This window comes from Diachasma alloeum, unplaced genomic scaffold (assembly GCF_001412515.2).
Source record: "Diachasma alloeum isolate Michigan unplaced genomic scaffold, Dall2.0 Dall_scaffold_00326, whole genome shotgun sequence".
Classification (NCBI taxonomy): domain Eukaryota; kingdom Metazoa; phylum Arthropoda; class Insecta; order Hymenoptera; family Braconidae; genus Diachasma; species Diachasma alloeum.
In genome coordinates, this window is record NW_021680465.1 from 619,337 (window position 1) to 643,697 (window position 24,361).

The 24,361-nt window shown below is 37.8% G+C and overlaps 2 protein-coding genes across 4 annotated transcripts in view; one reads left to right on the plus strand and one right to left on the minus strand.

Annotated features, from left to right (window-relative positions):
• Positions 1–3,494, minus strand: part of LOC107040257 — an 8,736-nt gene extending 5,242 nt beyond the window's left edge. For both annotated transcript variants that reach the window (XM_015260268.1, XM_015260267.1), the window contains exon 1: positions 3,047–3,494. The gene's annotated coding sequence lies outside the window, so the exon portion shown is untranslated. The remainder of the gene's footprint in view (positions 1–3,046) is intronic.
• The window catches only part of LOC107040255 (pleckstrin homology domain-containing family M member 2), a 40,185-nt gene that overhangs the window by 8,030 nt on the left and 7,794 nt on the right, over positions 1–24,361 (plus strand). For both annotated transcript variants that reach the window (XM_015260264.1, XM_015260265.1), the window contains exons 2-3: positions 21,123–21,439; positions 24,157–24,352. In XM_015260264.1, coding sequence (XP_015115750.1) covers positions 21,206–21,439; positions 24,157–24,352 — 430 coding nt within the window. In that variant the 5' untranslated portion in view covers positions 21,123–21,205. The remainder of the gene's footprint in view (positions 1–21,122; positions 21,440–24,156; positions 24,353–24,361) is intronic.

A 24,361-nucleotide genomic window follows, 5' to 3' on the forward strand; every position in this document is an offset into this window, starting at 1 on the left:
CCCCCCCCTCCCTCCCGCGCCCCCGTTCCCCCGTTTTTCAAATGGATTGCCACTTAATTGCTCCAGTTGCGGCAACATTGCCCAGCTTTTTCGCGCACACCAGCTAATCAAGTTGCGTCTTCTACCCAAAGGCAATTTTAATGTCTTTGGTTAAAAGTGATGAAGGATTTGCAACAGCAACATTGCCGGGAGATATGTACGGCTGAAAATATTCATAAGTTGAGAAAGTACAACAGTGGGAAGTGGCTGGAGTGATACTGTAGCATCGTTGCACCTTAATTTTGTTAGTAATTAGGGGGGAAATGTACAAATTGAGTTGATTAAATTGTTGTTTTTTTTTTGAGGATTCGTAATGGGAATGAAATTTGCTAATGAACGTGGCGAAAAAGAGCGAGTTTAATCAAGGGTTTTTTTGAGGGGAGGAATGACGCGGTCTGACTCCGGAGTTTTTGGTAAAATATTTATTTTGGTTAATTAATGTGTTCTAGGAATTAATTAATTAATTAATTCATTTATTTATTATTACCTCAAGTCTTTACATTTGTAATTTTGAATGAGAAAATGAATGGAAAAAATGATTTTTCGACTTGGAGATGTCGTGAAATAAAAAAAATCCCACTCGTTAAAAATGTTGAAGAAAAAATTCAAATTCTTCAGCATGTGCTCTGGTATTGCGTCAGCTTATTTTGTATTTTAAGAACCGTTTTCATAACTCAGATGAAGTGTTTTTCCACGAGAGATCCGGAATCTTGAATTAATCCCTTCGAAGAGGGGGATTTTTTTGGGTTTAAGGGATGGGCCGCAGGATAAGTGTCATATTTCACTGAATATTCAATCATTCCGGGATTAAATGCAGCTCACATCAAAGGAGAAACCTTCATTTTCCCGCTGAGGCATTTTAAACCCATAATCAGTCTATTAAATTACGAGGCGAATCATTTATAATACGAGGGATCCAACCGGGGCAGAACAGGTCTTCTTTACCCAACCTTCGATCGCATGCGGTTGTAAAACCAGAATTTCCATTTCTGCGTGCAGTGAATGTTTCCATTTCACATCCATAAATTTAGAGTAAGTAAACCGGAAATTTAAGCTACAACTTTATCTATAAAGGTTGATAAGAAAATATCTGGAAAGCCGAGGATAAATCACGGTTGATTAATTCATGGTAAATACAAGGACAAGTTTATCGAATTTATGAATCACCGAAAACCATTTGAAGTGACGCAGTTGTTTTTATTCTCCCTGCCGGATACAAGGCAATCGAAATGCCAATGTCAATTACCGTGATTTTGAGGTAATAAAATCTCGAAATCTGTGAGAAGCTCATAAATTATGAGAAACAACAACTCTTTAGCGGCGTTTTTTGTTGCTGACATCTCCCACAAGGTTTTTTTAGAACCAACTCAGGAATATATTTAACAATACTGGTTGAGAAAATTGAAATTTCATGGGCAGTTGACTACACTGGTGGAAATTTTTTGAAATTTCAAAGACCGTTTGATGTTTTTTCTCAGGGAAGGCACATTGAATTCGATCTGGGGAGAAAAAAATTATGAAATTTCACGTTTCACCGAAAATTCAAGGAAATTCCACATTTTTGCAAAACAAATATTTAATACCAAAATGCCGCTGAATTTAATTTATTTTCGTAATTAATTCCATTTATTTTCATTGAATTAATTTCGTTTCATAATCAATTCCAGAATTTAAATTAGTTTAGAACTTGAATTAATTTAAAATTTGCATTCATTTTTCTAGTAAATTGTGAATTTTCAAGGATTAAATGCCTAAAAGTTTGAACCGTATCCTAATTTTCAGGAAAATGACATTCAATTTGAGGTAAACGATGATTTATGACGAGAAGTGCCTGCTCAGTTGATCGCATTTTTCGAGCTTCTGTCAGTTTTTTCAAATTTATATCGACGGATTTATTATCAACCGCGGAAAGAATGGGATTCCTACGCTGATCCTCAGTCGGAATCATGGGGATGATATCCCCAAAATTCGCAAAAAAAAAAAATGCTGAAACCTCATGAGTGCACGAAATTGCCAATTTCAATGTTTTGTTGTGACATGAGCTATAGCCGTGTAGGTACCTGGGGTTCCCTCAATTATTTAATATTTGAAAGTGAAATTTTGATAGTTGATTGTAAATAAATATCGGTACTTTACGTTGAAAAATGTTTCATGGCGAATCGATTAATCTTTCTTATTTTTATTTATCTTTAATCAGAAATGGTATCGTCTACCTTAATTTGATTTATTTTAATTCAGTGAATTAAATTAAATCCAATGCAATTTAGTAAATTCCATTGAACGAAACAAAAAATGAAATTTCTGATTTCACCGAAAATTCAATGAAATGCCAAATTATTGATCAAATGACCCGAATTTTCAATCGAATCACGAACATTCAGTCCCAACTACCGCCAAACTTTCCCAAGTTCTATGAATTTTCCTGTAATAATAGCCCTGAAATTAGCAGTGTTCATCGATTTTCCCTGTAATTTCCGCAGAATAACACAATACAAATTCCAAAAAAGTACCCGAAAAAATCGCCCAAAAATTCTCAAACAATGGACCCCTGAAACCCAATTACCCCCATCATCTCCGCACTCTGTCGTTCCCCTCCGTTTCGTTTTCCGCACTCAAACCCCGGAAAAACCCCCTGAAACCATATTCACCAAGCATTATAGCGTCAAAATACAGCGAGTCGGTTACCAAGCGAGAGGTGAGAGTCGAGAGCCTGGCAAAACCGGCCGGACGGCACGCACATCGTTCCTCCTCGATTGCATAAAAAAATCTAATTTAAAAATCCCCCTAATTTTCAACAGAACATAAAACCCAATTGCAATCGCCCACACGCGTTCGCTCCCCGCGAAAGCGATGCAATCGCACCTATGATCAAGGAAACATTCCCATACGGAAGTCCCAGTCCCACAACACTCCACAATTAATCATCCCTCCCGCCCTCCCCCACCCCCTCTCCCCGCCCCACCCCCTAACGAAGAATTCCCCTCAAAAATGTGTCATCAAGACTTACGTCCGGGACACTGGCCAGACGTCTTGTCCCCACGTCCGTCAGTAGACAGATCCATGTGCGTGACACGAGCGCATTCGACTGAGATCGATCCCCAACGATCTCAAGATCCCGAGTCTAACCGAATAAATTCCTCTCATCCGCCCCCTTTTACTCCACAACTTCTCCTTTACTTTTTTTTTTGAAAACTTTTTCCAACACTGAAACTACATCACCATTCACTTGCACTACAGTTCAACGATGATAATAAGAATTGTTCTGTTCTGTACAGTGTTATCTCTTTTTGTTTCTATTCTTGAAGAAGAAGTAGAAAAAGAAAAAAAAAATTTTTTTTTCTCTTCTCTCCTCCGGTGATCTCTCTCTCCCGGAGTTCAGACGGAACACGCGGCGCACAGGCGCAACTTCGGACAAGTTTACATCTCCTCTGGATTGTGTGTGCCCGTGAGGCGTCTCTCTACCGGCAGTTGTTGCTGTGAGACTCGGGTATCGAGAGAGGGAAAAAGGCACGTTGTGTGTTTGAGAGAGACGATGAGGAGGAGGGGGAGGAGAGGGCGGCGAGGGCAGAAGTATGAGAGAGGAGGAATGAGTGGATGAGGTACGAAAGACCAAGTTGGAGACGACGAATCCCTTCTGTCTCGTCTCACTCCCCTCTCTCCGGCAACCCCTACTTTTCGTTTCTTCGGGCCACTTCGTCTCTCTTGTACCCGTTCGATTCAGCATTTCGTCTTTATTCTGAATGCATTCAGCGGGGGGAAGGCCATCAGACGATTTCTCAGTAGAACAGAAACGCAGACCAGAAGAGATCTACAATGATGGCCCCAGCATGCTGTGGTGCTACTGAAGGCGACGGTTTTCCTCTCCTCTCCTCTCCTCCCCCCCCCCTTATCGTCCAGTCTTGGGTCTCTCCTCCCATCGTTTAATCACGTTATACCCTCACCCATATTGCCCACTCTTTACACTGTACAAGTGAGCACTAACACACATTCACTGGCCTCATCTCAAACACGCGTAGCCAAGACCGGATGCAAATACCAAAGATGAAATTGACTTTCTTCGGTTTACGATATTCAATCGATTTCCATTTTAAATGTGTCCAGTTTTAAGATTTTTTATTTTATCCACAACGAGTTCTATTTGTGGGTAATCCTACGCTTGTCACATTGAGATGAAAGGCTGGAATTTAAAATATTGGCTATTAAATTGGAAATGCTGGTTTTTTTTTTATTGTTCTGGTAGAAATTTTTTAGAAACTTGGGGGGGAAAGTTGAGTGGTGATTTTTGAAGTTGTGGATTTTAGTTGGGATTTATGCTGATAGAAAGGATTAGTTAACGAGTGGATTTAGCGAGTGGTTGGAGGCTAGGGTCTAGTCGGTCTCACCAAATGTGCATTCGTTAATAGTTAACAAATGCATATTTGAGGGAGACTTGGCTAATTCGACTTTCACGTTCAAGTGAGACATTTGTTAATTATTAACGAATATCCATTTGGCCATGTTCAACTCTATTATTCGTTAATAATTTACGATTCTCCTTTGGAATGAATGAATCATTCTATCAGTGGAGGTAGAAATGCTCGAGAAAACTTCCTGTTTCGCCCCAATTTTTCGAAATTGGTGAGAGTTTTCGATTGATGAATTTTGTATTTGGAATATTTTAGAAATGGCTGGGGCAAAATGGATTTTTGATGTTGATTTCTCGTGTTTTCTCTAACGGAATCCTTGACAACCTGCAATTGCATCAAATTCGTGAGCAGTTATGCTTCTTTTTACAGGGAACCTCGTGAATCTTAATTTTCGCAAGTAGAAAATTTTGCAAAAAATTCCAAGAGGTCAATAGACTTTCAAGTCAACAGAAAGCTTCAGTTTTATCGGATTCTTGAAGAATTATGCTCTTCTTTACACGAAACGACGAATCTTTATTTTTCAAAAAAAAACAAATTCTCTTCTGATCTTCTGTGTAGCAGACATTTCAAGACCAACAGGATGTAACTCCAACGTTAAAGTCTGCTCCGAGAACGATTTTTAATAAGAAAAAGTCCTAAAACCGGGAATTTCTGTTAAACTTCAAAAATAAACTTATCGCGTTCATTTCTCTTTATAGTTTTTAATCCATCGCATTAAGTTCCGAGAGGTTTTTCAAAACAATGAATGCTTCAGTCTTATCAAATTCGTGAACAATTACGCTTTACACGAAACGTGATAAATCTTCATTTTCGCAAACAGAACAGTTTTCTCCTAATCCGTGACAGAATGTGAAATTGATAAATAAAAAAATAAAAAATAAATGAAATTGCATTGAATGACATTTTTTTCTTATCGACTAAGAAAAAATTAGTGAACAAGAAAAAACCGTGAAAGATAGAATATTCGCTGAAATCGAAAGGTACTCTAACGAGATCCGTCCCCCTCTGCACTTGTTAATTAATCCCACAATATCCCAAGAGCTCAATAGCTCCAAAAATCAACAGAAGCCTCGACATCCCCCAAGACCCACTGACACCAGAAAAAAAAACTCCCCAGTGCGTAATTCTCTCAAGCAAAAATTTTCCCTCCAACCACTTCCCCCAAGGCAGTTATTTCCAGGTGATTTAGGCTCTCCCCGCATTACCATTAGGTTCCCCAACAATATAGGGCCACTCCCCTATCAATCATCCATTAAATCATTCATGATTACTTTTTCGTTTAAGAGTGAATCGTTGTTAACGGGTGCTCCTGCACTAGTCGTTGAAAATTGAATCCAGTTTAGATGGATGACATTCGAAAAGAAATGTGGAAAAGCGTTGATGATCGGAGTGATTAGCCGACGTGACACCATTGAAAAATCACCGGAACGATCAGTCGAGTCATGAGTGAATAAATAATGGAAAGAGATGCGAGCATTTGGGGGAGAGAGAGATTTTCCATCGATTTTCACATTAAATTGTAAATTTTTTGAATAATTAAAGAGAATGTGAATTTGAAATAACGAAATCTCTTGAAATTTCATCGCAATTGTCGCTTGATAAACATTTACGAAAAGTGAAATATCATCAGGTTCTCTATGTAACTATCGAAGACATTTAATTACCACTCAGCTACTGAATCATTTTGCAGTCCATAATTTTCCTGTGCTCATTGCTCAATGAGAATAAATGAACTCTTCTATTCTGCAATAGTTTCAATTAAATCATTCAAGATAACATTTTCGTTTGCAAAATGAATAATTATTAACGGGTGGTCCTGCACTTGCGATAATAAGTAATAACAATAGAGTAGAGCATTTGGGGCTGAGGGGGAGTGAATAAATCATTCAAGCCAACCTTTTCATTAAAAAATGAATAATTGTCAACGGGTGCTCCTGCACTTGTTGAAAATTGAAACCAGTTTAGACGGATGACATCCGTAAAAACAGCCACGGAAAAGCGTTGATGATCGGAGTGATTAGCCGACGTGACCGTTGAAAAATCACCGGAGCGATCAATTGAATCATGAGAGTGACAATAAATAATAAAAAGAGAGAGTAGTGGATTCCAGAGGGGCGGGGTGGAGGGAGGGGGTGGAGGAGGAGAGAAGAATTCCCAGTCGGTGTTTACGAAAGCCCGGAAAGCCTCTGGCATGGCGATGTATACAGTACTCACGATCGTAAATCACTAATGCATCTGTCGAAGGTTAAAATTGGCACACAGAGAGCCAACATACACGTAGGTCAGACGGTTGCATACTGTGAAAGCGCGTCAGCGGGTTAGGTGCTTCAAAGCCGCTGGTTTGAAGAAATGGAGAGAGAGAGAGAGAGAGAAAAAAAAAGAAACGATAGAAACAGGAGAGAGACCGGGGGAGAAATAAGAAGGATGAAAAAAACATGGTCCGTGGGGAGAAGACCTCGGTTTAAAGTTGAAGAGGCGAAAGGTCAGATGTTTCCGCAACTTCAAAGCATCTCGGTGAATACTGAAGAATTGAAAAAGCATTTTATAAAAATGATGAAAAGGTTTTTGCACGGTGAAAAAGACGGCAGGACGCAATAGGGTCTGATAGCCGTGACAACGTAATTGCGGGTAAATGAGGTATCAACTGGCCACGATTGGCACAAGTTGAGTTTAGTTGGCTGGGATTGCGGGAGAGGTATAGTTATTAATTCAGTTTTATTATGTGGTGAGCTGAGGAGTGACACAAAAACATTGTGGTGTTGTGGAGGAATTCTTCACGGACTGGGGAACAATTCGTTATTCATTGCTGCTCCGAGTATCGAATGGCCTTTTTTTTGCCGATTTATTTCCTCATTGAGATAAAATTCCAAGGAATTTCTATGGAAAACATGACGAATTGATGATATTGTTGTTGATTTCAGGATGTCGTTAGCTGGGGAATTAGTTGCAAAAAAGATATTGTTAGAACAATTATAAAAATATGGAGTTTCACAGTTCAGTGGAAATTCTATTGAATTGCAAATTTCACAGCAGGAGAACGAGAATTTCCAAATTGCTTGAGAGTTCAATTAAAACATGAATATTCAGCACCAAATCACTCGAAATTTTCAATTGGCTGACAACTAAAGCATATATGTATCTAAATTTTCATCATTTGTAGTCATTTTTACTGTTTTCATTGACTTTCACATTCAATTGGGAATTTTCAATTGCGAAATTCCTTGAAATTTGCAGAAACTTCACTGGAATTTTAACGTTGTCAGCTGGAAAATTATGGATAAACAGTATATTGTCATTTTCTCCGAAAGCCGGTAGTTTTCGAGACAGACAAATAATTATCGAAAACGTGTAATTATCACTCGGCTACTGAATTCATCTCGCTGTCCATCATTTTCCTGTGCTCATTGCTCAATGATAATTACCTGGATTGTGCAATTTTTATCCGATTTAAGAGGAGAAACCCCTGAAATTTTAAATTTCACTAAAAATTTCATGGAATTCCAACTTATTTGACTATGAAATTAATTGAGAATTGATTTCTCTCACTATTTCTTAATTTTCATACAATAATTGAACTAAAGTTTACAGTTCCCGTAAATATTTCCATCAAATTGTGAATTTTCAATGACAAAATGCCTTCAAATTCCAGTGAAACTTTCGCTTGATAGAAAATTCTAACACTTTACAACTGGGGAATCATCTCCAAAAAAGATATCATCATTTTTTCAAAATAATTATCAAAGACATTTAATTATCACTCAGCGACTGAAGCCATCTGCTGTCCATAATTTCCCCGTGCTCATTGCTCAATGACAATGAGCCATTATGCAATTTTTCTTCAATATTTTCAACGTCAGTGCACACAATCAAGTGCCGATAAAGAAAAATAATGAATTTATGAAATTCCACGGGGAATAATCTCGCTAAAAAATCAATGAATTATGCAGTACCCGTATGAGTCACAATTATCAACAGCTCTTGACGCGCCTTCTGTGGGTGTCATGGCAATCTTGTGTTAAAAGTTGACGCGGTAAAAGAGGATGACCGCAAATTGTCGGTGTCTGTATCCTTGAAGGTGGTTACAATGGCCTAATGCTATTTCTGCGAGTGGTTGCACGGGGCCAGCTGATTCGAATTGTTAATCCTGATGAACCGAACGGAAACCATTCGCACAGGCGCGGACTCTTAATTAATGAACAGGCTTATCCAAGTGTACCATCAGTTCAGTTCGTTTCCTTGGATTTTCTCGCAACGATTAACGTATTTCCATTAAATACTACTATTGTTCTTTCCTCAGATTGCAATAAAAAAAATAACACCTTGGAAACTTGGATCAAACATTAATGCTTAATCCACCTTAATTCTCGCGTCGGAATAATTTTTTTTTTTTCGATTTTTTCTCTCGTCTCCAATTTTTTGTGAAGGGTTTTACCGCGGGGATTAAGGATTCTGTGGTTAATTCACGCGTTACGTTTGCGGATTTCATTTTTACTTTCTTTATTACTTCCTTTCTTCTCCGAACGAAAAATTTATTGTTTTCATTGTGGCCACTGGTGAAAGAGACGTGACAATAAAGAGAGGGCTTGCGGGAGATTGTGCTGTGGGTTGAATGCAATTTCTTGATTTTAATCATTTGCGGGGTACATTGCTCGGTGAGACAGTGACTTAGGATATACTGGTGAGGAAAAATAGGAAATTTCAGGGATTGTTTTGTTGTCAGTTTCAGGAATGAGATTTTATATTTGGTTTAGGGGGGAAAATTGAAAAAGTCCTTTTTTTGGGGGAAAATCCATGGAATTTTTCAACTTACTTGAACTTTTGATTAATTTAATATTCAGGAATATACTTATCTGAGTTTTCTTCAGTTTCAGGAATTTTTATGAAATAATTGAACTGAAATTTACAGTTTTCATTGTTTCTTGAATATTTTTGTGTAAATTTTCCGCATTTCTGTTAAATTTAATGAAGTGATTGAACGGAAATTTAGAGTTTCCATTTATTTTCTGATCAAATTGTGAATTTTCCGTGACCAAATTCATTGAAATTCCAGAGCAGTAGCTCCTTGATGAAAATTTCGAAAAAGTATACGTAAAAGTAGAAATTTCATGAAATATTTAGTAATAATTTTCGGGTTAGTAACTTTGAATTAAAATAGGAGAAAAAAAACATGGAATTCTTTTTACCGACAATTCAATGAAATTCCACTAGCCAATTTACTCGAAATTTCAATCAAAATGTGAACATTTAGTCCTTAATTCCTCTGAATTCTGAACCAATTGAAAATTGAGGAGTGTATTTACCTTAACTTTCCTGATTTCTATCAATTTTCATAGAATAATTTAATTGAAATTCCCGGTTTCAATTTTAATTTTCAATCACGTATCGTCGAATGACTCTATCCAAACGACGTGACATCACTTAACACCGCCAATGACCAACGACTATCCACTAAAACCTCGACGCACGCAAAAAACCTCGATCCAAATATTAATCACGCTGCACTCCCTCAAAAAAAAATTGAGCCACTCCACCCATAACTGCAAGGGAAAGTCCTCAAGGTCTCGCGAGGGACAAAAGCGACAAACCTATACGAATGCACGTGATTGTATTCAACTTTTGGGTGTGACCTTTGAGGTTTCACTTTCGATAAACGCACGGCAATGTCTCCAACCTCTTGTCTCACGTACATATCGAATTAAATGAAAATGTTGGCGCTTCGAGGGACACATCAGTGGCACTAGTAAACGCAAACACGTCGGGTGGCTATCCTCAATTGAAGGACGTGTCTCTGACGTTAAAAACTGACTAGTAAAGAGAACCTTTTTTTATTAAATTCAAGAAAAATTAGAACGTGAAAATGCGAATGACAGAAATTCGCGCTGATTTCCTGATTTCTGTTGAATTTCATGAAATGCTGAACTAGAATTTAAAGTTTCCATTGATTTATTTATCAAATTGTGAATTTCCATTGTTAAAAGTCCTCCAAATGCCAGAAAATTGCCAAAAAAATTACGTAGAAATCCAAATTTTCTGAATAGTTTAGTACTAATTATTAGGAGAATGTCTCTGGATTGAAATTAGGGGAGAATACATCATGAAATGTCAAATTTCAATGACAACTCAATGAAATTCCATTCTCCAATTTATTCCATTCTCCAAATTCCGCTAAATTTTCAATTAATTGAAAATTCACCAGTAACCACAAACACGTCGAGTAACTATTCTCAACTGAAGTACGTGTCTCTGACATTAAAAACTAACTACTCAAGAAAAACTAAAACGAGATAATGCGAATGACAGAAACTCACGCTTATTGTAAACCCATATGGTGATAAAACTTTTAACTACGTGATTTTAACGCGCCAGCAGTTCACGATATGGCGGACAAGAAGTTTTAATAAAAATTGTTGGCCCTGCCCCCCTGTTACACTGTAAGTTCGAGGCTGCAGTTTAGATTTCTCTCCACCTCATGAATTTATAGCAATACGGCGGGGAAAAAAAAGGAAGAAACTTCGGAAAATTTCGTTCAAGAATTCCATTATCATGTGTTCAGTTTCTCCTTTTTTTTCCGTCCCAGAAGCGAACTGAAATCTTTTTTTTTTTTCAAACAATTTCACTCCGAACTGCATAATGCTTTTTGCTTCGAACTTCTTTTGCCTTCATTTCTGTTTTCATCCCGGTGTGGAGATTCAAATAGGAAATTTTTTACTAATGGAATAATTACGGTGCAATCCTTGGAAATACAGGGGGAGTGAAAAAAAAATTGTGGAAAACAGATTATTTCCGTTACACTGAACGTGTTTATCTCGTTAAATTATTTCACCATATTTTATTTAATTACGGAGATAAGTCCTGCGGGAAAATTCATGAATTATATTTGGGGAGTATTTTTATTTATCTCGGATATGTTAATTGGAGAGAGTAAATCGATTAATTTTTACGTGCATTCGTGTCTCGGGGAAATGGAATAGTGGTGATTAAATAATATGAGGGAGATGGAATGACGGATCCAGTGCAGATGAGAATATATTTGCGAAGAATCGCGTTTCAATAATCCATATGTACCTCCCTGCGTTATTTTTTTAATATCTTTTTTCAATATTTTTTTCTTCATTTGAAAATGAATATGAATATGTGACGCAACAATCAGATTTATTGATAAAGAATTACATAAATTATGTTCATAAAAAAAGGTGAGAAGAAGTAGTCAAGAATTTTTCCTTCGCCATGAAAGAATTTGAAAGTGAACGTCAATTAACGCCCATCAAGGGGAATCATCTAATCTCTGGTAACGGGTTATTTTACCGTTTTGTCGCATGTATGATCAGGAAGGTCTATTTCATAATGTGCATGGACGAGTCTTTTATAGAAATGGAAAATGAATATTCAATTGAGTGGAGTGGTAACGGAGAGTAGTTCGATTTTCCAGATGGTTAATGTGTTATTTTTTTCGTAATGAGTTGTTTTTGAAAAAAACGTTATGGGATATTATTTCCAAAATCACATCTCTCTGGGATAAATTCGTATTTAATTAATTGCCCCATCCAACTGATTTAAAATGAGTGGTAATGGAGGGAGTATAAATTTTCGTGAAGAACCTGAAAGAAAATTCATAAATCATCAAGAAATCAAGAAAATAATTCTATTGAATCTTTTAGTTTTTTGTGGAAGTGGAAAATTGATATTCAATTGATTGGAGCAGTGAATAATTCCATTTTCCAAAGTTTATACGTCATTTTCTTCGAAAACTAGTCATTACGAAGAAAATGACGTGTTCATGACATATTGTTTTCGTAATGACTATTTTTAGAAAAAAATGTCAAGGCAATTTTTTATTGGAGATTTTATCAGTTAGAAAAAGAAGTTTTGGGACATTATTGTCTAAAATCACTGCTCTGTGTGATAAATCCATAATTAATGTCACTATTGAATTAATTTAAAATAAGTAAAAATGTACGAAATATGAATTTTCGCCTAAAATTCTGAACGAACAAAAGTGAATAAACAAATTCCATCGATTCTTTCCCTGGCATTTCCCCTTTAATAATCCAATAAAAGTCATGACGTGACATTCCATGAACATCGACAATAACTACCCCGTAAAATAACTATTTTTAACGTCATTTTTTCCTCTCAATTTGAAATATAATAATTGAATCATTACGTTTCCAGACTGAGGAAACATGAAAAAGGTCATTGATCCATCTCCAACCGAAAATTCCGCAACATTTCGCGCGCCATCAACAATAATTGCATCGTAAAAACGCCAATTCATTCATCACCAGTGAAAATAACCACAGGAAATATGAATGTTCACGCGAGAAAAATGAATGAAAATAGAAAATTGATGGAAAAGGTCATCGATTTCTCCCCGACCGAAAATTTTCCTGACATTTCCCCTTTAATTCGCCAATAAAAATCATGAAAAAAAATCTCAAGTGTCCTGTTTCCCGCCAAAGGTCATTGAATTACTCACGAAAAAAAAACAAGAAGACATTTAATTTTCCGGGGCATACAAGTCCCCAGAGTGAATAACCGCCACCTAAAATACCCCGCACTATTACGAAATATTAATTCTAGATGGTCTCGGTGATTATGCAAACCCAACGATAAAGGTTTACTCGCGGTGGATTAACGATAATATTTACGTTATTACTGCGGCGCAAGAAATAATGCGGGCAAAATGAATAAACAGAGATTGGGAGAATAAAAAAGACCAACTGGGGAGAGAATCTGGTAATGGAAATGCTGGGATTTATAACTGAGACAGACATACCGAAACACATTCGAATCATCCATTCGTCTCACGGAGCCCCGGGTTGGCGGGAATAATCGATGCGTCTCGGTTGCATACCGTCAAATGGTTTGACCGTCAAAACTCAAACCCTAGTTGGATACGTTTCACTTTTCGTTGATTTTCCAGCACTAAGCGTTCCATCAATTTTACACTGTCGTTTGGAGATATCGCTTTCCTAATGGAATAGATAATAATTCTTTTAATGGGGGGGAGAAGAATTCCACAAATCAGCAGCGAGACGGTAAAACGATTTAAGTTGATTTTTAGTATTGGCCAGTTTTCAATGAATATCTCGGAATCTAGAGGAGATAGCACAATTTTTGTCACTACCTTTTTTGTAGCTCTCGATGAGCACTACAAAAAAGGTCGTAACGAAAATTTCGGTATATCCGTTATGTTCAGAGATATTCCTCAAAAACTGAGAATGAGGCCTAAATCGAATTGAACGGTTTTACCGCTTCGCTACTGAAATTAAAAACCTGAACCTATTCACGTGAAGAAATTGTTTTTAAGTGTAGATTAATGTTTTCTTGATTGAAGTAAAGTGTTTGTTAATTCGACGGGGAAGAGAACTAATTTATTAATTGTTTATGTGATTTTTTTTAAATTTAAATGCGTTATTTCTCTGGGTGCAGAACTCAGTTTTCAATTTTAGAAACAATTCCTCCTGTTTGAGAACTTGTGCATTTGTCATTCGAGGGAAACAGGTGGGTCACATCTGAAGATGTGATATCTTATCACTGTCACCTGCTGCATTATAGTGAACCGTTGGAACAGCATTGAGATTTAGAGGTGAAAAAAAATGATGGAATTCCAAGTGAATGGGATTGCACACCTCACAAAAATTCCATTAGAAAATGTCCACATTTTCTCTCCATGCACATGCATTTTTCGAGATTTTTCAATTGACAATATTTCATTTCGATTTTCATTAAATTTTTATTTTGATATTCATTAAGTCGTGACATTTTTATTCATTAATTATGATTAGATTTTTTAGTTGATTTTATTTAGTATTTTATTCTTTTTGTCAATTTATTCATTCATTCATGTATTTATTCATTTATTTTAAAAAATACTCGCTTTCTGCTCCTTATTTATTTTACAGCATTATATTAAACCGTTAGAACAAAATTGAGATTTAAAGGGAAAAAAAGAGATGGAATTTCGAGTGAATGTGGTTACACATCTCACAAAGAGGACCCTCACAAAAATTCCATAAAAAAAGTGTTCACCTGCATTTATTGAAACCACTGGGGCAAAATAGGGGCCCATTTTCTCTCCACGCGCATCCGTTTTTCGTGATTTTACGAGGGAAACTATTTCCAACAGCATTATCTGCGGATATTTATATTTTACGAGGTTCTAATTATGTTGCGAGTATTTATCTGTTTGTAATTAATTTTACGGTGCACATTGCTCCGGGTAATAATTGATTGCGTGAAATGAGGGGAAAGTGGAAAGTGAGTGTTTTTTGTTTTCGGGAAATGTTCCTCCGTTAATTGTGGATTTTTCAAGCCCTCGGGGTAATTGTTGTTGGAGCAGATTCCTTCCGTTTTTTTTTTCCAGTTCCCAACATGGCGCGGTGAATAATTATTTTCCTAACGAGAGATCCAGTTGGACGATTTAGTTCTAGTGCTGGGTCGGCTCTTTTCAATGCATTTTCCGTTATTTATTATTACATCGTTATTCACACGACCCATTATGATTGAGGGAATGAGGCGATGGCTGAGTGATTCATTGGTTCGGGTTATTGACGGGGTAAGGGCGTAATTGATGATTGTAATTGTAATGATCTGGTTTTATCGGACACTTTGGAGCGGGGAGAATTTATTTCCCGTGGAGTTGAGCAAGGAAATTTGATTTCTTGGTGAATTATTTTTTTACGACTGAGCATCATGACATTTTTACAGCGGCATTAATTGGGGGAACTCCTGGGACTCTGGACTCTGGAGGAATATTGGTTGTAAACAGTATAGGCTTCTAGCCTGTTTATGGGTACGTAATGGAGCTATTTAGGGAGCACAGTTATCCGGCTGAGAATGATTTTTTCTTTGTTTGTTGGTTTTTCTTGATTGAGGGGGGAAAATGAGTTTCATTGACTGAGAGGCTTTTTATCTGTTGGTCGATAGCCATTGAGGTAAAATGGTTATCCTTTTTTATTTGATAGTAGGGGGCTACTGGGCATCGATAAAAAGTTGGAACTTGTTAGAAATTCTTTGAAAATTAATAATTAATTTCGATTTTGGCGAAAGTCGACTTTCCCCCTGGAAAAATCCAAGATCTGACCCTTCGGCCCCAGGTGAAAAACTTTTTTTTTCAGTTTTCACTTTTTCCACATACTTTTGAGAGTTCTGAATAGCCCGTCGCTTAAATAGTTGGAATCAACGTTCACCCGGCTAAAAAATTCGATTTTGGCGAAAGTCGACTTTCCCCCTGGAAAAATCCAAGATCTGACACTTTGGCCCTCGTGACCCTTGGGCCGACTTTCCCCCTGAAAAAAATCCAAGATCTGACCCCTTTGGGTCCGGGTGAAAAATTTTTTTTTTCATTTTTAACTTTTTCCACATACTTTTGAGAGTTCTGAATAGCCCGTCGCTTAAATAGTTGGAATCAACGTTCACCCGGCTAAAAAATTCGATTTTGGCGAAAATCGACTTTCCCCCTGGAAAAATCCAAGATCTGACACTTTGGCCCTCGTGACCCTTCGACCGACTTTCCCCCTGAAAAAATCCAAGATCTGACCCCTTTGGGTCCGGGTGAAAAATTTTTTTTTTCAGTTTTCACTTTTTCCACATACTTTTGAGAGTTCTGAATAGCCCGTCGCTTAAATAGTTGGAATCAACGTTCACCCGGCTAAAAAATTCGATTTTGGCGAAAGTCGACTTTCCCCCTGGAAAAATCCAAGATCTGACACTTTGGCCCTCGTGACCCTTGCGACCCTTTGACCGACTTTCCCCCTGAAAAAATCCAAGATCTGACCCCTTCGGGTCCGGGTGAAAATTTTTTTTTTTCAGTTTTCACTTTTTCCACAAACTTTTGAGAGTTCTGAATAGCCCGTCGCTTAAATAGTTGGAATCAACGTTCACCCGGCTAAAAAATTAGATTTTGGCGAAAGTCGACTTTCCTCCTGGAAAAACGGAAAATCTGACCCTTTGAAAATCTGAAAAAAAAACTTGTTCAGATTACGCTTTTTCCACGTACTTTTGAGATTTCTGAATAGCCCGTCGCTTAAATAGCTGGAATCAACGTTCACCCGGCTAAAAAATTCGATTTTGGCGAAAATCCACTTGCCCCGGAAAACCCGAAAATCTGACCCTTTGGCTGGGGCCAAAAAAAACGGTTTCTCAGTTTTCACTTTTTCCACATACTTTTGACAGTTCTGACTAGCCCGGCGCTTAAATAGTTGGAATCAACGTTCACCCGGCTAAAAAATTCGATTTTGGCGAAAATCCACTTGCCCCGGAAAACCCGAAAATCTGACCCTTTGGCTGGGGCCAAAAAAAACGGTTTCTCAGTTTTCACTTTTTCCACATACTTTTGACAGTTCTGACTAGCCCGGCGCTTAAATAGTTGGAATCAACGTTCACCCGGCTAAAAAATTCGATTTTGGCGAAAATCCACTTGCCCCGGAAAACCCGAAAATCTGACCCTTTGGCTGGGGCCAAAAAAAACGGTTTCTCAGTTTTCACTTTTTCCACATACTTTTGACAGTTCTGACTAGCCCGGCGCTTAAATAGTTGGAATCAACGTTCACCCGGCTAAAAAATTCGATTTTGGCGAAAATCCACTTGCCCCGGAAAACCCGAAAATCTGACCCTTTGGCTGGGGCCAAAAAAAACGGTTTCTCAGTTTTCACTTTTTCCACATACTTTTGACAGTTCTGACTAGCCCGGCGCTTAAATAGTTGGAATCAACGTTCACCCGGCTAAAAAATTCGATTTTGGCGAAAATCCACTTGCCCCGGAAAACCCGAAAATCTGACCCTTTGGCTGGGGCCAAAAAAAACGGTTTCTCAGTTTTCACTTTTTCCACATACTTTTGACAGTTCTGACTAGCCCGGCGCTTAAATAGTTGGAATCAACGTTCACCCGGCTAAAAAATTCGATTTTGGCGAAAATCCACTTGCCCCGGAAAACCCGAAAATCTGACCCTTTGGCTGGGGCCAAAAAAAACGGTTTCTCAGTTTTCACTTTTTCCACATACTTTTGACAGTTCTGACTAGCCCGGCGCTTAAATAGTTGGAATCAACGTTCACCCGGCTAAAAAATTCGATTTTGGCGAAAAATCCAAGATCTGACACTTTGACCCTTGTGACCCTTGTGACCCTTGAGCGACTTTCTCCCCGGAAAAATCCAAGATCCGACACTTTGGCCTCCGGTGAAAAAAATTTTTTTCCATTTTTCACTTTTTCCACATACTTTTGATAGTTCTGAATAGCCCGTCGCTTAAATAGTTGGAATCAACGTTCACCCGGCTAAAAAATTCGATTTTGGCGAAAATCCACTTGCCCCGGAAAACCCGAAAATCTGACCCTTTGGCTGGGGCCAAAAAAAACGGTTTCTCAGTTTTCACTTTTTCCACATACTTTTGACAGTTCTGACTAGCCCGGCGCTTAAATAGTTGGAATCAACGTTCACCCGGCTAAAAAATTCGATTTTGGCGAAAAATCCAAGATCTGACACTTTGACCCTTGTGACCCTTGTGACCCTTGAGCGACTTTCTTCCCGGAAAAATCCAAGATCCGACACTTTGGCCTCCGGTGAAAAAATTTTTTTTTCATTTTTCACTTTTTCCACATACTTTTGATAGTTCTGAATAGCCCGTCGCTTAAATAGTTGGAATCAACGTTCACCCGGCTAAAAAATTCGATTTTGGCGAAAATCCACTTGCCCCGGAAAACCCGAAAATCTGACCCTTTGGCTGGGGCCAAAAAAAACGGTTTCTCAGTTTTCACTTTTTCCACATACTTTTGACAGTTCTGACTAGCCCGGCGCTTAAATAGTTGGAATCAACGTTCACCCGGCTAAAAAATTCGATTTTGGCGAAAAATCCAAGATCTGACACTTTGACCCTTGTGACCCTTGTGACCCTTGAGCGACTTTCTCCCCGGAAAAATCCAAGATCCGACACTTTGGCCTCCGGTGAAAAAAATTTTTTTTCATTTTTCACTTTTTCCACATACTTTTGATAGTTCTGAATAGCCCGTCGCTTAAATAGTTGGAATCAACGTTCACCCGGCTAAAAAATTCGATTTTGGCGAAAATCCACTTGCCCCGGAAAACCCGAAAATCTGACCCTTTGGCTGGGGCCAAAAAAAACGGTTTCTCAGTTTTCACTTTTTCCACATACTTTTGACAGTTCTGACTAGCCCGGCGCTTAAATAGTTGGAATCAACGTTCACCCGGCTAAAAAATTCGATTTTGGCGAAAAATCCAAGATCTGACACTTTGACCCTTGTGACCCTTGTGACCCTTGAGCGACTTTCTTCCCGGAAAAATCCAAGATCCGACACTTTGGCCTCCGGTGAAAAAATTTTTTTTTCATTTTTCACTTTTTCCACATACTTTTGATAGTTCTGAATAGCCCGTCGCTTAAATAGTTGGAATCAACGTTCACCCGGCTAAAAAATTCGATTTTGGCGAAAATCCACTTGCCCCGGAAAACCCGAAAATCTGACCCTTTGGCTGGGGCCAAAAAAAACGGTTTCTCAGTTTTCACTTTTTCCACATACTTTTGACAGTTCTGACTAGCCCGGCGCTTAAATAGTTGGAATCAACGTTCACCCGGCTAAAAAATTCGATTTTGGCGAAAGTCGACTTTCCCCCGGGAAAAATCAAACACCTGACACTTTGGCCTTGGGTGAAAAAAAATTTTTTTTTTTCTCAAATATCTCAAAAACTACTCGACCGATTTCAATTTTTTTTAAATATTCGCCTTATTAATTCTTACGAAATATACCTCTCTCTCACACGCAGACCCCCCCGCTTCGATCTCCCTAGCCACCCGCCGTGAATTCCCCCTCAATTACGTTAGAAACACACTCAGTACGCAATTAATATAATAAAACGTCGGAACGAGACAAATTGTCGCACTTACCATGCACCAGGACGTGACGTCTCACCGTCTTTTTAGGGTAAATGGGGCTTGAGCTGAAAATGGGGAGGGGAGAAAAAAATACCTAGAGCAAAAATGTTGTACATGCAACGGCAAATAACAGAGCATGAGACCAATTTACAGTTTAACGAGAAAAAACGAGTGTTTTACGTGTCAAAAGAATTAATGCTGGTGGTTAGATGAGTTGAGTGTGAATAAAAAAAGGGGAAAAAAATGAATACATGGATGGGTAAGCCGGAGCGCTTTGTCAGATGAATTGTCCCCGCGGCGATCTGCGATCTTTCAGTTATACCATAACCGGCTTCATCCTTTGAGCGTTGTTAATAGAGTTAATCATGCACCCGGTAGCGAGATATTATAAACTGCCGAGCGTATGTGCGGTCACTCTATCCAAGAGTATCGTGAAACAGTTTCTCTGTGTATAATGGCATGAAAAGGGGGAGAAATATATGGCAACTTATATTAAACTTGTGGATCTATCGATGTGGGTCACCCCGTTCTGTTTCTACTGAGGTATAACAATGCATTGTTCCGGTATCAGAAACAATTGTCGAGGGGAGTTTTTCACTCAAACTCCGGGGGAGATGAATTTTTCGAGACTTTTCCACGAGTTTTTTGAGGTGTTTCAATTATTGGATACCGTGGTATCGCGCTTTAGCAATCTCTGTTGATTAGTTTTTCATTATTGAGAGATGAAGTACCGCTATTCGAGACGGGCTGAGGCGAAATTGTGGGCACAGGCATTTGCCGCGATATGAGTGTGCAAATACTCATTTTTTTTTTTGAAGAGAGATTTTTTGTGAGTTGACTCTTTATCGACTGATGGTAGGGAGATTTTACTTGAGTTATTGAGCAGTAGTTGTGAGGCGGACTGACAGATGTTATGAGAATGGATTTCTCGGTTTTGAAATCGGTGTTTTCATGCAATTGAGGAATTTGCGGGTGAAATTGAATTTTTAGAAATGGAAAAATGTGGGTTATGTTGTATTCACCTGAATTTCTCACCTGAACTGTTAATTCACGTTGTATAATCCTCGTAGATTCGTTATTTATTTATAGACTGCAATTAATCAATGAATATTTGACATTTTTATAAAAACAAATCCCTGTCGTAACATTTCGATTCGTGTGAAGTTTCATTTCATCGAATTCTTCAAAATAGATTATTTTTTTATTGTCAATTAAGGTGTATTAATTACATTAGACTCTTGATAATTCATCGTAGTACTTCGGCTATTTTTCCTCCGGTGAAATGCTTTTCTACTTTTGTAGTCGAACATCAGAGCTTTCATTTGAGTCCCATTTGACCCCAAGTTTCCGAACATTTTACAATGATTTTATTATTTAAACTTTACATAAAACATTTTAAAAATCTGAAAAAAAAAATTATAAACTTTTGGGGGTCGATGGCTAGGGCTCAGCACAAAAAATGCAAGACTGAACGATTTCAAAGCTTCCATTCGAAATAAAAAAAACAATTACCCCGAAAATGAAAGAAAAAATCGTAAAATTTCACTGAGTCAAATGTGCGCTTAAATATTTTTACATGAAATCATGATAAGGTCGATTGAATATACAATTCACCCGTTACATTTCCCCCCATAAACATGAACGTCTGCTCAGCAATCGGCGAGAGAGGCCCTCCCATTGCTCTCCGGGTCACAATCGTGTCACTCAATTTCCCCGATAAAGATAAGTTTTCTCATCGTGAAAAGTTTATCACGAATAACAAACGTCACTGACCACGTTTAAACCACCGACAGTGCAAAATCTCCGGCAGACGTGTTAGCGACACGAGAACTCGTCATTCGAATGAACCCGGGTGACTTGCGCACCCACAAAATCAATGCACCGGCCCTCGAGCTGTGGCAGTGCGGCACCGCCGAGACAGGACGTGCCCGTTGTGCCGTCAAACTCGTGTAAAATAAAAAATTTACCAGGCAAATTAGCGTTATTTCGTGGATATCAATATGTGAATATTGAGGAGAAAATGCCGTCGAGGGAAGACATGGATATGTGCACAGACAAGGTGCTGTCCAAGGGGAGAATCCTCCAGGAGCTCACCAAAGCTGTCAAATTGGTGAGTACCTCATACATTAGTCTGACTCTCTCATGTATTTGTCGTCAAGGCCGTATGCATGTACACCACACATTCAACGAGTCATACGTCACAATAGTGAGTGGAAATGAGTGAAAGAACTCTAATTCTGCAGTGCAGAACAATCTCCAGACGATTTCTTTACTTTTACCAAATTAATTTTCTTCAAATGTTATTTTGTTAATTTATTTGGGGGGAGTTGTGGTCGGCTGATGTTTAATTGGATAGTGTGAATTAATGTCTCAATTTAGTGCGGGTTTAGAGTCCGGGATTCTAGTTCGCATTGCGTGATTCATCAATCAACAGTTTTTCGAGGGGTGACAATCAGCTGACAGTTGTCAATCTATTTCGGTTGGTTCATTTTTAATTGTTAATTTTTGGGGGTTTAATTAGATGGCTTTAGGTTATGGGACGAGGCTTTGTTGAGAATGAGATGTTCTATTTTTTTAGCAGATTCTGGGGCAAATGCAATGGTCTGGGAGTTTTAAATATGTCTCATTTAAATATGAGTAGTCTCGAGACATTTATCTAGTTAATTTTCTTCAATTACTATTTCCAAATCATTTAAAAATGAGGGAAAGAACTCTCAGTCTGCAGTGCAGAACAATCTCCAGACGATTTCTTTACTTTTACCAAATTAATTTTCTTCCGATGTTATTTTTTTAATTTATTTGGGGGGAGTTGTGTTCGGTTGATGTTTAATTGCGAAGTGTGAATTAATGTCTCAATTTAATGAGGGTTTAGACTCCGGGATTCTAGTTCGCATTGCGTGATTCATTAATCCAGTTTTTCGAGGGGTGACAATCAGCTGATAGTTGTCATTATTTCGGTTGACTCCTTTTGAATTGTTAATTTTGGGGGTTTTAGTTAATTGGTTTTAGATTTGGAACGGAGAATTTGTTAAGTAAGAGATGTTTTATTTTTTTTAGCAGATTCTCGGGCAATATGTTTCATTTCAATTTATTCGATTAATTTTCTTCAATTATTATTTTTTCAATCTTTTGAAAATGAGTGAAAGAACTCTCATTCTGCAGTGCAGAATAATCTCCAGATAATTTTTTTCCCTTCAACAAATTAATTTTCATCAAATGTTATTTTGCTAATTTACTTGGCAAAAATTATTTTCATTTAATGTTCCAGTGGAATTTTTTCAATTATCATTTTTCACATCATTTTAGGCAGAATTATTTTCATTTAATGTTTCATCTCGAAATGCGAACTTTGAACTTTTAATTTAGTGAGGGTTCAGACTTTCGAATTCCAGTTCGCATTGCGTGATTCATCGGTCACCAGTTTTTTTTTTTCGAGTGGTGACCATCAGTTGTCAATCTATTTCAATTCGTTTATTTAGGATAATTAATTCTGGTGTTTGCAATACCTCAGTTTCACGTTTTGGAAGGACGAGTTGTTAAATAAGACATGTTTTCTCTTTTTTTTTAATAACTGGAGGCACTGATTCGTGTTGCGAATTATTTTTACGGTTTTTATTTAATTGGTGGAGAGGCTCCGAGACTGGGGGCATTGTTTGCTTTTTAATCATTACGGTGTTATTATTTTTGAGGGAGGGGTTTTGGAATTCGGTATCGATTCCCGATAATTGCACTGTCAATTCAATTAGTGAGATATTCAGCGAAATTGGAGGCATCGATTTTGGAGGGGATTTTAGGCACATTTTTTGTTACTGCACAGATTAGTTTTTCAAGCAGAATTGATATTTAGTTGAATTTTATTTTTCAATTAATTTTGTACCATTGAAAGAATTCCATTGAAATGCTGAAGAAAATTAATTTCAATTCTTGAAAAAGTTTTTGTTCATAATCCCAAAGAGGAAAAATGCGGAGAATTTTGTTAAAATCATCTGCCTGTTGCCAAATATTTTCAATTCTGAACTGTAGCAATATTTTATTTCTTCAGATAAATTTATCACTCCCTTGAATTAAATTACTCATTAATCGTAGTGGCTGTTTCATTTTTTATATCAGAAAATATTCTCAAATTAATTGAAGAATTACCAATTCGAAAAAAGTCATAAAAAAAACAAGTTGCGCATTTAATCGAAAAATTTCTGTTTATAATTTCAAGAGGAAAAATGCTGAGAACTCCCATAAAATCGTCTAATTATTGTCCAATACTTTTAACACTATTGTTCAATATTCGTGTGAATTATTTTCTTAAGATTCTCTAACGGAGTCATTGTCCATGTTATCGAGGTAATTGTGGGTTTAAAATGTGCGGAATGTTGTCAATATTATCAGAATCTACATAACGCCATATCGAGAAATTGAGCCCTTTTCATGCCGACGCCCGCATTGTATCTTCTTCAAAGAAATTGATCATTGTCCCTTCAAAGAGTGACTTAACAGATTACTTGAAATAACAGTTCAATTCATCACATCACCACAAAATAATTTGAAACCAATCAAACAATCATCAATTCTTTAAAAAAATCAAAAAAGCTCATCTGCAACAGAACTTTCAATTACAAATCTGTTCCGAATTTAATCACTCACCAAAGTACTAAAAAAATTGAATTCCGCACAATCCACAGCATCAGAAAACCCCGAATTTTTCTCGAACACGTAGTGACTCACTCCCCAGCCCGAATAAACATCTCAATCAACAGCGGCGTCCATCTCTTATCACTGAGAAAAGAAAAATTTGTTGACCAGTACAAAAATAATCACCCTTCACTCTTTTAGGTGTACGCCCAGAGTCTCCATGGCTCAGTGGTGTTGGACGGTGATTCCTGGCTCGTGTACTGGCTTGATCGTGCCCTGCGCCACGGATTACGAGTCGAGAGACACGGATATTGGGGAACAGTGCGTGAGCTCAGTCACCAGGACACAATAGTCGTGATTCACGCTCTGCAGAGTGTCCTGACATCGATTGGAAAAGGTGAAGGCC